Here is a 14,238-nt window from a genome sequence, read left to right as displayed (position 1 = left end):
GAGGGCAAAGACGCTCCTTAGTAATTTAGTACAAGAAACTCGACAGTCCTGGCTAACCCTCCTCAGCAGCATCCCTAAGGTCTCCCGTCGCTCTTGAACAGAGACGTCTCAAGCCCATTTCTGGTCCTATGTAGAGGCCACTTCTTCAGATAGATCTTTTATTAGGCCCTGAAACTCATTGTCTTGCCCAGTATGTTACATCTCAGAAACCAGCCATCCAGATCACTAATGATCATCAAGAACATTAGAGCCCCAAACCAGACTCTCCCCACCAAGTGAATGTGGCCAGGCAAAATTAACCTCGATGGAAGACCACAGAGATGTTCTCTCTAAAGTCCACCTCCTCTGGGAATTGAACACTGACCAATCAGAAAGAATCATTATCATTTACAGGGTGGGAACTCATGATGGGAATTCCAGATGGCTCATCCTAATCCAAGAGGACAGTGGCTGGTGAGATGACACAGTGAGTAAAAGAATTTCCCTTCAATCCTGGTGACCTGAGTTGCGACCCGGGAACACACACAGTGGAAGGGCTGGAGGAGAGACTAACACCTCACAAACTGTCCCCTGACCTCTACAAATACAGGGATATTCCCCACACTGGAACAATGAAATAAATGTAATTTTATTTTTTAAAAATAAGAAGACAGTAGCTGTAGGCAGGTCGTTCTTTTTGACTCCCCATCTCCCTGAATTCTCCCAGTGGGTTCAGTAAACCTATTCCCCTCTCCCTACTTTGGTCTAATGGTGAATTCTTTCACCACCCCTACATTATTCCTCTTGTATTCCTACTCCATAGGAATAAGAGTTCAGACTCTTCAGGAGGCTCCAAGGGAATTGGTAGTACAGCACTAAATTCCAGCAGCACGCTGTAAGGGTGACCCTGCCCACTCGGATACGATTTCAGATGAGGCCACAGTAAAAAGATCCCCCAAAGACCTCCTATTCCCAGGGATGACGGAATTCTTTTTTCTTTCCCTCTTTTGGCTTTTTGAAACATTTTTTTTCTCTAGAGCTAGGCTGTCTTCACATAGACAGTTATCCTGCCTCCGCCTCCTGGCACTAGCATAATAGGCAAGCTTATAGACAGGGACCATTGTCCCCTCTCCTATTAACTCGCAGGGGTTCAGTCCAGGTGAGTCCACAAGGTGGAGGGAAGGGAAGGATCTGAACAACCCCTTTCTTCTGAGTGTGAACTTGACTTTGCAGACTGGGAACTCCCTTTTCCTCAGGCAGACACACACAAGCCCAAGCAAAGAGTTTTGTTTTTAAATAATAAGGAAGAAAGAAATGAAGACTGAGTGCAACAAGCCTGGGCTAAGGCAGGGAAACATGGCTGGAGTTCCCCACCCAGGGGCCCTTTCCAAAGTGGCAAGTTCCTGGGAGGTCCAGAGACCATACCAAACTTCCCTCTAACCCTTTACTGGAAAATGCCCCCCTCTGGAGGTGGGCATTGTCTGGATATGTGCATAGAAATACCTGCAGCAGGCAATTTCTCTCTTCACTTATGTATTTTTTTCAAACACACATCATCTATATCATTTATATTTGCATATGTATGTTATGTATATATATGCAAATAATTTCGGCAGGAGAGGATGGAAGACTTAAGCCGCTACTACAGAGCAGCTTCCCTTCTTGGAAATCCAGCCAGAAGTTGACTTTCCCTCCAGGAAAAAAAAAAAAGTCTGTTATGTCTGTTGCTTTCTCCCTCACTTGGTGTCTGCCAGCTTTCCTGCTTAAGCTCTCTCTCTCTTTTCTGTTCTCTGTCTCCTTTCTCAAACACGCCCATTAATGACTCTAGACCTTTTTTTAAAACTTTTTTTTAGTGGGGTAGGGGAGAATTTGAGAGAAAACCCTCACCCACCCATGCTTACCAACTAATTCTGCTTTCCTACACACACACACACACACACACACACACACACACACACACACACACACACACGACCTCCAGATGTTCCCGACCCAGCGGCCATCTGCTGAGATTACTGGGACGCGCAACTGAAGGAAAGCAGAGGAGGCAGGGATCCGGGATGCAGGAAGCTGGGAGAGAAGCCTTGTGGAGTGGGAGGGAACCGCGCACTTTTTAGACGCTCCCTAGGGTGGAACCCGTGCTCGGCCGGCGGGCGGGGGCAGGGCTGCTAAAACGCCCCCCTAGACTTGCACTTTAACGACGCTCCCTGAGCTTCCTGGCCTGGAGCCGGTGCAGCCACTGGGTGCCGAGCAAGGGGAGCCCGGCGGCGGGCGGGGACGTGGGGCGGGACGAGTAGCGCGGAGAAAAGCGCCGGCCCACGGGCCAACGCCGGGTCGCCTAGGTGAGCGTGCCGAGGCGACAACTGCGGACCTGCCAGGTGGGTGCTGTCGGGAGGCTCAGCGAGATCGGCGCGCATTTGGAGGTTTGGAGCCCGGGATTCCAACCTCACCGCCCCATCCTGTGAGCAGGCCGGCGCGAGGGGCGGGTCCGGGTCCTGCCGAGGCCCCTCAACTTTTCCGGGACACCTAGCCGTAGCAGCTCAGAGTCGGGAGAGCAGGGGTGAGGGCTTTCGGGAGACAAAGGCTCTGCCTGGGGGCCGTGGGCGTGGGCCGGCGCCTCCGGGGTCTTTGTAAGAACACGTGCATCTCACGGTAGTGGGTCTTTTGTGGATTTGGGTTCGGAAGCCAGCATCTGCCTGTGCCTTTGTGTGTGCGTGGCTTTGCATGGCTATCACGCTCCGGTGTCCCCGTTTTGCAGCCTTGCGTTTGGTTGTGGGGACCGGTGGGCGCTCCTAGTGTCCGCATACGTGGTCTATGCTTGTCGACGTGTCTGGGTTGAGTATCCGTGGGGTATGTGCGCACTGAGAGCCCGAAGCTGCCCAGACTCTCTGCTCCCTTTCTGTCCATCGTTTTCCTCCTACTTGGCTTCAAACTTTTCTCTAGGGTTCCTCCGGCAACGCCTGTTGGCAGCCCTTCTCTCTCTCACCTCCGGAGGTCCTTTGAGCGGCGAGGGGATGAGATGGATTGGGTGGGTTGGGGGTGATCGGCAGTGCCTGGCGACTGGCCCGGGCCAGGACTGGGCGGAGCGCGCCGGACACCCTCACAGGACCCCGGTGGGAGGAGGGAGGGGACACCACTGGTCTGGGCTCTGGCCTGAGGCTGGAGACCCGGGAGTAACTTACTGCTGGCAGTAGTCTGCTCAGCGCCCCGGGGAAAGAGTGAGTGCGGACTGAGATCAGTCTGTTTGGTGGAGAGAGTTGCTTGGCTTTGAGTTCCGGCTCTGCATTAACCCGACCCCAGAGTGAAGGGACGAACCTTCCGATTCAGTAGGTGAGAAAAGCCACGGTTTGCCTGCATCCGGCCTGCTCGCGGCCCCTAGCCCTGATTGGGCTGTGATGAGAAGGGTTCCACACACTAGTTTCCCAAGGGATGGCCAATGGCTCACGTAGGGCACGGGCGTTTTGCTGAGCCCGTTGAGATTCGGTCACTGATTGTGGATGAAGTGAGAAGAACTCTATGCCGCGGGAGCGGAGCGCACCGTGGTGGTAACCAGCGTGGCGAGCTTAGCTGAAAGCGGCTCCCGCCCACACTTGGCCGGGCTCAGAAGTGACTCAAACTTTGATCCTTTCTTGCTCCATGCTAGCCTTTCGGATAAGTCTAGACTTGCAAAGCCCCCGGAGTGGGAGGGGCTCCATCCTGTCCGAGCTTTTGATCCTGGGTGGCAAAGATAAAACACTTTTTTCCCCTAACCCTCCACCCCAGTTTTTCACTAAGAACTTTGGTCAGTACTACCCCGTCGGGAGTGGGGGTGGGGGACAAACTTGGGAAAGGCAACGATGGTCACTTTAACTTTTTGTTTCTAGTCCTTCCTCATGAAAGAAGGGGTGTGAACCGGTCTCTGTACTCTCCGGATTCTCCTGATTACCGAGATCGCAGAGCCTGGAAACAATTGTGTTCCCAGGCATCAGTTTGTTCCTAGGGAGGCTGGAATGCACCAGCCTGGAGTTCTTGAGTTCACAGGGCTTCCACCTACCATGCTCCACTGACCGAAGGCAAAAGCTGGTGCCGCTTATCTTTTACATGACAGACTGGGCAAGAGATCGAATCCTGACCAATTTTCTTTTAAATTGTAACTTGTGGCTCGCCGCAGAGACAGTGTACTTGATTGGGTTCCCCATCCTTTCTCAGGGCTCTGAGCCTGGGAATTGGAGATGGATGCTTCCTGAAGACGGCTGGCCCCACTAAGGAAGTCCGGTGTCAAAGCAAGTGCTAAGACAGACAGGTCCCATAGGAGCAGCAGACCTGGCTGAGCAGGGGACTCTTTCCACTCAGGGGTTTAAAGTTTTCCGAGAGGTGGCAGAGGCTGGAAAGGCCTCCCACAGTACATGCAGGGCTCTGTGTGTTCTGGAAACAGCTCACAGGCACTTGTCTTCCTGTGGGGTGCAGGGTGTTGGGGAATAGGAGTTACCCAAAGACTGGGAGGGAAGGCAGAGGCTAGTCACTGAGCATCAGTCTGATCTCATGTTTGAGCCTGAGTGCAGAGAGCTGCTGGAGAAAACAGAACTATGGGGAGGGGGAGGGGTTGGGGGGTGTTTGATCATTCTTTCCTCTGGCCTTTGGACGGTGCTGGAGTCTGGGAGGCCTGTCTGAAGGCAGGGTGCTGCATGTCTTCCAGTCATGAAGTCTGGGAGTTGTGCCCTCCTTCCATAGCCTCCTGCCTTTATCACCTGGCATGTGTCCTGTCACCTGTCTGATTCTCAGGCTCCTTTGAAGGGAAATTTTGATCCCTGTTTCACTGATGTGTTGTGACTGGTAAATAACATAACAAATTACTACATGTGCTAATAAACTGAGATGTGGTTTCCGGGTGTCTGGTTACATACATTGTGTGAATACAAGCGGAGGCAGAAATAGCATGAACCCCAACTTTAAACCTGGTTTTACCACTTAGCCAAACCCTGAGTTCCAGGAAGCACCCAAGCAGGAGGCCTCTCTGTCCCTGTCATTTTCCTCCTCTGGTTTCTGCCCCCCCCCCCACCATGCTAGTATCCACGCTAGAGAGGAGCTCCGCACATTCTTAGACAGCCATAGCCCAGTGACCCTTCGGGGGATGAAAGCCAGGTTAGGCTGGGAAGGCCTCATGGAACAGGTAGCTTTTGAATCAAACAAGTGGGAATTTGTGGAAGACAAAGGGGTGGGGGCTTTGCCATCTTTGTCAAAAGAAATAGTCTGTGCAAAGAAAGAAGTCCCTGGGGAGGGACAGGTATCCAGCCTGAGGGGCAGTCTTTGTGGAATTGTTTTTAGATGAGGCACTGTGGTGGGGGCTTGGTCTTTAGTTGGAGGCTGTACTCTGGTGTCCAGCGGGGCACTTGTTTAGAGCTTTGGCAGTGTTAAGAAGTGGAGGCCAGAGGCCAGAGGGCAACAGAGTTTTTTGCGGAGTATGACCTTCGCAGGGTGAGGTGGCTGCCCAGTTTGAGGAAGAGGACAGACAGTGACCTACCTGCCCAGGAGTGACTGCTGATTTGATGCCAGCTTCTCATTTGACCGTAGGTGACACCCCCTACTTCAGCTTTTTCTGGCTTCTGTCACCTTCCCAGGCCCCAGGGGAACTTGATCAGGGCCCTGGATGGGACACTGAGAGAATCCAAGACTTCTAGGGATAACTTCTGGGTCCTCCTCCATCCGGTGTGTCTTAACATCTCGGATTTGGCCCTGCAGTCACTCACAGAGGCAAGACAACACTCACTGAGACCCTCTGGGGCCAGCTTAGGCTAAGTCCTGGCTTTCTCTAAGTAGTCCGTCCAGGGCCCTGCTGGGAGCAGCACCCATTGCTCTCCATGTTTCAAGACTGGGGCCTCACTGTCACATGAAGTTCTTCATGTTAGGACCCAGTCTTCAGGTCCCCTTTCTTCTGCCCCATGCAGCCTCTCCCTGCGCTCTCATGCGCTGCTTCGGATCAGTGGGAACTTGACAATTTCCCCAAAGATCAGCTGGAAGGAGAAAATAGCATTTGGAGCCTGTCTATCACCCTGTGGGTGACATTCTTTGGGTGGGAGGGCACTGAAGTTCTAGGCCCTACTCACACCATGAAGGAGGCCAGGTGCTAGATTCAGAATACCTGGATCCAACCTTTGTCTTGTCAGTGGCCATGTGACTCTGGGCAAGTCGAGGAACCTCTCTAGACTCCCTAGACAGTCTTAAGGCAAGCGCAATGCTTTGGACCTTCCTGGTTTTGCAGGGTGGTCAGACACAATTGCTGAGGATGCCTGTGACAGGCTTTGGTGACACTGTCACCTTCTATGTGCCTGATGCATCTTTTAGGCATTTTTGTTTGTTTGCTTGCTTCTTTGTTTTGAAACAGGATCTTACTCTATAGCCCCAGCTGCCCTGGAACTCACTATGTGAACCAGGCTGGCCTCGAACTCACCAAGACCCTCCCGCTACTCTCAAGTGCTGGGATTAAAGGCTTGGACCATCAACCCCCAGCCAATAATACCTGGTATATAGTAATATATTATCTGATCCAGGGGTAAAAAATAAAAAAAGCCCTAACTCCCCTTCTGTGCCCACGGAGGACGGCTAGGTAAGCAAGCCATTACAGCCCAGCATCACCAGCTCTGAGAAGCTGTCCACACTGCCTGTTTGCAAGTTGAGGCCAAGTGTGGGTTTGAGGCTCTCACGTCTGGGTCTGGTTCCTGGTTCCTTGTTACCTGGCTGAATAGCATGCCAATGTTTGCCTGTGCGACAGGGATACTAAGCACCATGAAGGACTACAGTGGAGCTGGAGTCACACATGTGGGGAACCAATATACTTGCAATCTCGATTCTGTAGAGAAAGCCAAGCCGGGAGGCTCCCAGGATGTCCCCCAAATTCTAGTTCCTGACACTTAGGAAATCTCTTCTTGGGGATTTTATTATCTCTCTTGGCTGAGGGGAGTGACGAGCAAGGCCACCTGGGGGAGGCACAGCCTGATTGGAAGGCCTGTCCTAGGTAGGGGCTGGGCACTGAACCAGCCTGCAGCTAGCCCCTTACCCACTTAGCTCCTGTCCCTGGGGTATCCTGTTGAAGTTGTTCTGTGGGTCAGAAATGCTGTGGTGCTGTATCAGGCCTTGGCAACCAGGCCCAGGAGGAGCCTGGAACCCAACCCCAGAGAGGTGTCCACAGAAGAGGAGGGTGGTTGGAGCCTCCCCAGCAGATACCAACAGGGTGTCTGACTCTGCAAATAGGAACCCTGCTGGGAACGGGCAGGCAGGCTAAGTCACCACCTCCAGGAGATCTAGAACAGCCACCAGGGACTAAGCACTTAGTGAGCAGACTGCTCCATCACTACAGGGTCCACAGCCTTCACTTCTTGTCCCAGCAGAGAATGCTGGGATTCTAGTGGTAGAGCTGGATTCCCAGCCAGTCCCAGGTCCAGATCCACCTTTCTTGCTGGGTCTCTGTTGCTGCCATCCTGCCACCAAGTCTGACTGTGACTTCAGTTAGGGAAAGATACCTAGGTTAAGAAAGGAGGCGCTCTGTTCCAAGCTGCTGGCACCTTATGTTTGAAATTTGAATTTTCTCAGTACTCTCTGAAGGAGGCCTATTGGTAGCCTGAGGTGCGAGAGGCCAGGAGGGAGGGGTGGTGGGAGCCCGTGAAGACAGAGAGCGATTTGTGCCACCAGGCAGGGGCAAGCCAGTAGACGTGTGTGACGCTAGGACCCTGTGAGGTGGTGGGCCCCAGCTACTGGGCCTTGCTCTGCTGTCTGCGGTTCCCTTAATGCCCCTCTGGGCCTCAGTCAACTGTCATCTCCAAGGGCTCTGCAGCTCACGAGCCTGGAATTCTCTGTGTCTGTGAACTGTGTGAACAACAGCTGACTGTGTAGGAAAGCTGCTACCCAGAAGACAAAGAGGGTCCAGTCCCTAAGGGGATTCAGAGAAGGAAGGGAGAAGGGCATCCCCAGCTTCCAGAGGCCTCTTGTGTGGGAGCAGTTGATCTCTGAGGCTTTACAAACAATCCCCTAGGGCAGTGATATGGCCAATCTGATATGGCCAATCTGTCTCCTGGTAGGTTTGGGATATGTCGAGAGAGCCCCTTGGAGCTGCCAGGCTCACAGCATTTACACCGTTCGTGCATGACCTCACGGGACAGCAGCCTACTGTCTTTAGAGTCACTGTGAACTTGACATCGTGGGCCCTAAATAGTTCACGGCTGGCCTCCCAGGACCTGCCGTCTACCAGCCCAGATCTGTGTGAAGTATCTTGCCTTGTGTTTTGTGGATCCTCCGGATGTCTTTCATCTGCAGGTCAGGCTTTGTAGGAAAGATCTCTTGACCTAGAGATCCATCTCCCCACACGTCCTCGACGATGCTTACCGGTCTCTGTCCTTTCTCCCAGGGTGGGGGGCGGGGTCCCTGAATGGAGGCTGAGCAACATTAATACTGCTGCACAGATGAGGAACTCAAACTCCTGGACATAAAACTGTGAAGAGTCACAAGAACTCCTGCGTCCAAGCTGTTAGTGTTGTTGCTATGGGTGAGAGGGGGGGCCCTAACAATCTCACCCACTCACACCCAGCGAGGCTTAGCCACGTGCTCTGTGCTTAGCGTTTTGTTCAGCTTTAAAACTCTGTAACTCTGGGGTTGGCACTGAACCCTATATTTGTGAAGACAGGAAGCAGAGACTTACAGAAGGGCGGGACTTGACTGGTGGTCACAACGGTCCAGGACAGAACAGAGACAGAGACCTATGGCTTCTGACTCTCCCCTGGGACCTGTCCCGACACAGAGTTGCCCTGTTGCTCTCTTGTCAGCGTCCCGGAGTGTAGAGAAGCATGATGGAGTCCTTCTGTCTGTCATCTACCCTAGAGAGACAGAGCAGCCCATGCTATATATCTGTCAGTGTCCTGGCTACACTGTGCATAGGGGGACGTGTCTAGTCCTTACAGCAGCTCTTTGAAGGACTGTCTTCCCCTTTTCGTTTCCTCTCTAGTATTTCCAAAATATTAGCAAGTGGCTCTTCCGATCCTTTAATGGGAGATGGGAGGGTTGGTCTCATTGGGCAAACTTGAGGTCTATAGGAGAGGGGCTTGTCTCTTCCCGTTTCCCACTAGAGTTCCCCAGGGCCTAAGTATGACAGCAAGGGCCCTGGGAGATGTTCATGGCACAGCAGAGCAAGGTTCTGGCCTAGAGCCTGTGTCACCCAGGTTGCTGAGGTGGGCCTCCACCTGCAGTCCTGTCTCCTTTATCTCGTCGTGGGGACCGCTGCTGGGTTCCAGATTCTCCAGGGAAGGCTGTGCGCAGCTCTTCACAGATGATGAGGGTGCAGGGGTTTGTTGGCTTGTGTGAGGATGGCAGGATAGACTTTGCCACCCTGTGCAGAGTCCAGGTCCAGGGCCCAGAGGAGAGCAACATCTGGGCTGTATTTGCCCCGCTGGTTACATAAGCTAGAGCTCAGGAGAAGCCAGTTGGCATTTTGTGAGCGCATTGTATAATCACCTCTGAGAGCCAAAGGGTGATTTGGGGGCCCCTTGTGTTTATTTAAACCCCAGGCAGGGTGGGTTGGAGCAGATCAGCCTAGCTAGAGGGTGGGGTAGGGGTGGGGGTAATGAGGGTAATGAACTCCGGGAGAGTTCCCTGGGGAACAAAGGGGCCTGGAGCAACTTAATATTTTCCTCTTGGTGCAAACATTGGAGCACTCTGTGCTGCCTTGGCGGGGACCAAGCCCAGGATGCACCTGGGCCGGGTTTAATCCTCCAATTGGTCTCTACAAAAGAAAGGGGTGGGCAAGAAGGGCCCTAGGGTTGGGTAGGGGAGGCGAGCCCAGCCCCATTTCTCCCTGGCCCAGGATGGAGCCAGAGTGCAGATCAAGTGGCTGCCCCTTTAAAGTTTCATGCAGGGCCGGTAATGCTACCCAGCTGCTCCCCAACCCCACCCCACCCCCAGCCTAGAAGGTGGGCAGCTCCTCACCCCTCCCACTTCACCCCTATTTCTTTCTCTGGAGGCCCGTGGAAGGGAGACAGCCAGGAGGACAGGCCACCCAGATGAAGAGCCTTCTGTCTCCTGAGTGGCCACCTAGCAGGGGAGGGGGCCCGAGTAGAGGTTCTCAGTTTATAGCCCTCTGGTTTTCATGCTAATACCACCCAGCACGTGAATGCAGATCTTGAGTGTGCTTGTGCGGACCCATGTGACTCTTAGATATCACAGCACGCATCGCGTCAGACATCAGTAGTGGCTTCTGTTGTAATTTCACAGAAGGAACTGAGGTCAGGGGGTGAGTGGCTTGGAGTGGCTGCAGCAAAGCCCCTCCTGGATTCCGCCTACTTCCCAGCAGGCCTGCTGGAGGCAGGAGACAGAGATAGGAGGACTGAGCAGGCCTGGGTCTGATTCGGCCCTGTCTTGTGCTAGTTTGGTGGTGAGGCACTTGTCCTCTCTGGGCCTCCGTTTCTTTTCCTGTACAGTGGGGTAACAAGTCCGCCACCGTTCACAGTTAAAGGAGGGAGAGCAGAGAGGTAAATCTGGCTATGTTAGCTGGAAGTAAGGCATGGGAAACAGGGGCTTAGTTAGGATGGTGGATGTCTCACAAGCATCTTTGGGAGTCTGCACACTGGATCTCAAATAGAAAGGAAGATGTTACTGCAAGAGAAGCAGCTACGGTAGAGGGGGTAAGGGTAGTCCACCAAGGATCCTGGCCCTGGTATCTACTCCATGTAGTACCACCATGCTTAGCTGTATTCATGCCTGTCTTCAACCCTTCAGCGCTCAGTTCTCCCTTAGTGGGATGGAGACAGGACTCTGTCTTGTAGCTGGTGGTGAGGGTTAGAGGAGACAGTGTTCCGAGGCAGCCCGCTTGGCAGCCGACCTGTGGTTTCATTTCAGCAAAGGTGGATGAAGCCCAGGCTCTGTTCTGAGTGGACTACACACTTGCACTGTGAAGTCCTCTCTGGCCTACCTGGGTCTCCAGCAGCCTCTGAGCTTCAGATCAGCAGTTACAGTAAAAGCAGCCAAGAGACCGTCCGGTCTAACAGATTTCACGTAAGATGTCCGGGTATCCTTACTTTGGTCAGGGCAGGCCACTTGGATCTGATGCTCCTGGTTGGAGGTCCACCCACCTGGTCCAAGCCTTAACCAAACAGATGTGGGGACTGAGGGCAAAGAAAAATAGGGACTAGGGGTTAAGAGTATTCCAGGAGGTTAGGAGCTGTGACAAGTCCAGCTGTGTCCCTACGCATGGGCTGTCTCTTATAGGCCGGGATGCGAGTGTCTGGTACATCCACCCCTAACCTGCAGCTCTCTTTCCAGGTGTCACCATGTTGTGCTTCCTGTTCCTGTTGCTGCTGGCCGTGGGCAGAGTGCAGACGACTCGGCCGTGTTTCCCTGGCTGCCAGTGTGAAGAAGAGACATTCGGCCTCTTTGACAGTTTCAGCCTGATCCGAGTGGACTGCAGCAGCCTGGGCCCCCACATTGTGCCCGTGCCCATCCCTCTGGATACAGCCCACCTGGACCTGTCCTCCAACCGGCTAGAAACCGTGAATGAGTCAGTCCTGGCAGGGCCAGGCTATACCACGCTGGCTGGCCTGGATCTCAGTTACAATCTACTCACCAGCATCGTGCCCTCTGCCTTCTCCCGCCTGCGCTACCTGGAGTCACTCGACCTCAGCCACAATGGCCTGGCATCCCTGCCGGCAGAGATTTTCACCAGCTCCCCCTTGAGTGACATCAATCTGAGCCATAACCGACTCCGAGAGGTCTCCATATCTGCCTTCAGCACCCACAGCCAGGGCCGGGCACTGCACGTGGACCTATCTCACAATCTTATCCACCGCCTGCTTCCCCATCCAGCCCGGGCCAGCCTGCCCGCACCTACCATTCAGAGTCTGAACCTGTCCTGGAACCGGCTCCGAGCTGTGCCCGATCTCCGAGACCTACCCCTGCGTTACCTGAGCCTGGATGGGAACCCTCTGGCTACCATCAACCCAGATGCCTTCATGGGGCTGGCAGGCCTCACCCACCTGTCACTGGCCAGCCTGCAGGGCATCCTCCATCTACCACCCCACGGCTTCCGGGAGCTCCCAGGCCTTCAGGTCCTGGACTTGTCAGGCAACCCCAAACTCAAGTGGTCAGGAGCCGAGGTGTTTTCAGGCCTGGGTTTGCTGCAGGAACTAGACCTGTCGGGCTCTAGCTTGGTGCCCCTGCCTGAGATGCTGCTACATCACCTCCCTGCTTTACAAAGTGTCAGCGTGGGCCAGGATGTGCAGTGCCGGCGCCTGGTGCGGGAGGGCGCCTACCACCGGCAGCCTGGCTCCAGCCCTAAGGTAGTCCTACACTGTGGAGACACCCAGGAATCTGCTGCCAGGGGCCCAGACATCTTGTGACGAACGGTGTGGCCTGAGGCCACTTGACAGTCTGCTGTCCTGGGCTTGCTCAGGTCCCCACTGATATTTTAATGTGCCAATGCCTGTGGAGAGTCTACAGGCCTAAGTGGCGGCCATCTCAGTAATGATACGGGCCAAGGGTAGTTTTTGTACCTGGGGCCTATACCCAATAACAAAATCTGCCCGTTTGTCACGGCGGCTCACCTCCCAGAACTCTGAGCAAAGGGACTGTGATGCCAAACCAGACTTTGGTCCCTTCCCGAGCCCTGCCCCAGTTGTCCCTAAGTGCCTTCCCTTTTGTCTGAACTGACCTGACCCATGATGTTTGGACTATAGTTGAGCACCACCACTGCAAAGCTGACTCAGGTCCACTGGGCTGAGGTTCCTTTGAGCCCAGTGTCTAGTCACACCTTTTTGCTCTGGGCCCATGAGGCCTACTTCTTCCAATTCTCATGGAATCCTGGGTAGAATCTTAATGATAGAGGAACCTAGAGAGAAAATCAAAGCCACCCTCCTTGTGGGGAAGATGGTAATATGGGACCAAGAGCAGCAAACATGCTCACCCGCTGTCTTGGAGGGGAGCCCAGCCTCCTGCTGAGGTTGGAGGCTCTGTCATCCCTCCCCTGCAGGGTACCCTCTTACCATTCATTGTCTGTGCTGTTTCCCATTGTGCCGAGCAGTAGCAACAACAAGGTCACAGAGGTGGGGACCCTAGGTCTGGTGGCCAGCTTATAGTATGAGCAAAGTCAGTACCCCTTTCAGAGCCTCAGGAAGCTTGGAACACCTCTGTCTCAAGCCTGTCAGTTTCTTACTCTGGGATGGGAGTCCCGCAGCATCAAGGCTGGGAACGTACAGGGACCCTGTCTTAAGAGGCTTTTCTAAGTCAATGCAGTTGTGGCCACCTGGCCACGAGCTCCAAGGGACTTGTGGACTTGATGTCCATGGGCCAGAGCCCAGAGACCTGTTTCCCCCTCCAAGGAGTGGGGCAGGAAGGGTCTCCCAGGAACGTTGTGCTCACCCCCAGGGCCACATCTCAGCTCGCCAGCCCTGGATTCTTTACTGTCTTCATTTTATGAGTTGTTGCCTTTTTAAAAATGAACTATCACTTTTAACCCCCACCTCTGCTGGCCGGGGGATGGAAAGGAAGATAAATGTATTCGTTCACTTTCGTAAGACTCTGTTCTGGGCGTGGGCCGGGCGTGGGCAGGGTGGTCTTAGGAAGAAGCTGGTGTCAGTGACCATGTGGGCATTGGGGCTGGTCCCAGAGATGCTCGAAAGTCAGTGAGCGCCATGCCTTCTCATGCTAGCCCAGCCCAGTCCACCCTGCGACTGGTCCTTGGTTTAATAAACACATGTAAGAGTTCTTTCCATCACTGAACTAGCATTGGCTGACAAATCACTGGACTGGGATTGGGGACACAAAGATACCTTAGACCCCACCTTGGGCAGCTTATTGGGGGTGCATGACAACATATGAGAGGCAGCCACTTGGGTGGACCAGCCCTCTTCCTATACCCCATCCAATTCCCTCACCCACATCCTCACCACCCCACCTCTATCGCATCTGTCCAGCTTTAGCAGTGAGCTTGCTTGGGCCTTGCATGCCCCTGCCTCAACCCAGGCTGTAGCTGTGGGGCTCTGCCCTTGCTCTACTTGAGCCCCTTAGCTCTTTCTCACCTAGGACAATCAGTTCCTAGTGTTCCTTAGGAGTTTTCCCAGAATCTTGCTCTAATGGTCAATTCTGTTTGAACACTTTGACCGCTCACTTCCAGCTTTTTAGGGACCAAGTTGGCTTGTCAACAGGTTGGTTCTGACTGACCAGTCTAAGGAGGTGTCCAACATCGTCATCAACACCAACAACAATCCGCTGCTGTCCTCTCGCCAGGCTCTGTGCTGAACTGCCGTG

The 14,238-nt window shown here is 53.8% G+C and overlaps 1 protein-coding gene across 3 annotated transcripts; it reads left to right on the top strand.

The window, feature by feature from the left end:
- Positions 1–2,276: 2,276 nt before the first annotated feature.
- Positions 2,277–13,710, top strand: Tsku (tsukushi, small leucine rich proteoglycan). 3 transcript variants are annotated; one of them, XM_021204141.2, is made up of 2 exons: positions 2,277–2,357; positions 11,260–13,710. In XM_021204141.2, exon 2 carries the CDS (start codon positions 11,268–11,270, stop codon positions 12,330–12,332), a length of 1,065 nt encoding a protein of 354 aa, XP_021059800.1. In that variant the 5' UTR covers positions 2,277–2,357; positions 11,260–11,267; the 3' UTR covers positions 12,333–13,710. The 3 variants fall into 3 exon arrangements, with proteins under 3 accessions (XP_021059800.1, XP_029391163.1, XP_029391188.1); XM_029535303.1 differs by lacking the exon at positions 2,277–2,357 and adding an exon at positions 2,381–2,440 and having other exon boundaries at positions 11,260–13,694; XM_029535328.1 differs by lacking the exon at positions 2,277–2,357 and adding an exon at positions 8,197–8,265 and having other exon boundaries at positions 11,260–13,694.
- The last annotated feature ends 528 nt before the right edge of the window (positions 13,711–14,238 follow it).

Source organism: Mus pahari, chromosome 1 (assembly GCF_900095145.1).
Source record: "Mus pahari chromosome 1, PAHARI_EIJ_v1.1, whole genome shotgun sequence".
Taxonomy (NCBI): Eukaryota; Metazoa; Chordata; class Mammalia; order Rodentia; family Muridae; genus Mus; species Mus pahari.
This window is presented reverse-complemented; position numbering and strand designations above follow the sequence as displayed.

Coding starts and splice junctions, on each gene's coding strand:
- Tsku (XM_021204141.2), top strand. CDS start 11,268: ATGTTGTGCTTCCTGTTCCTGTTGCTGCTGGCCGTGGGCAGAGTGCAG.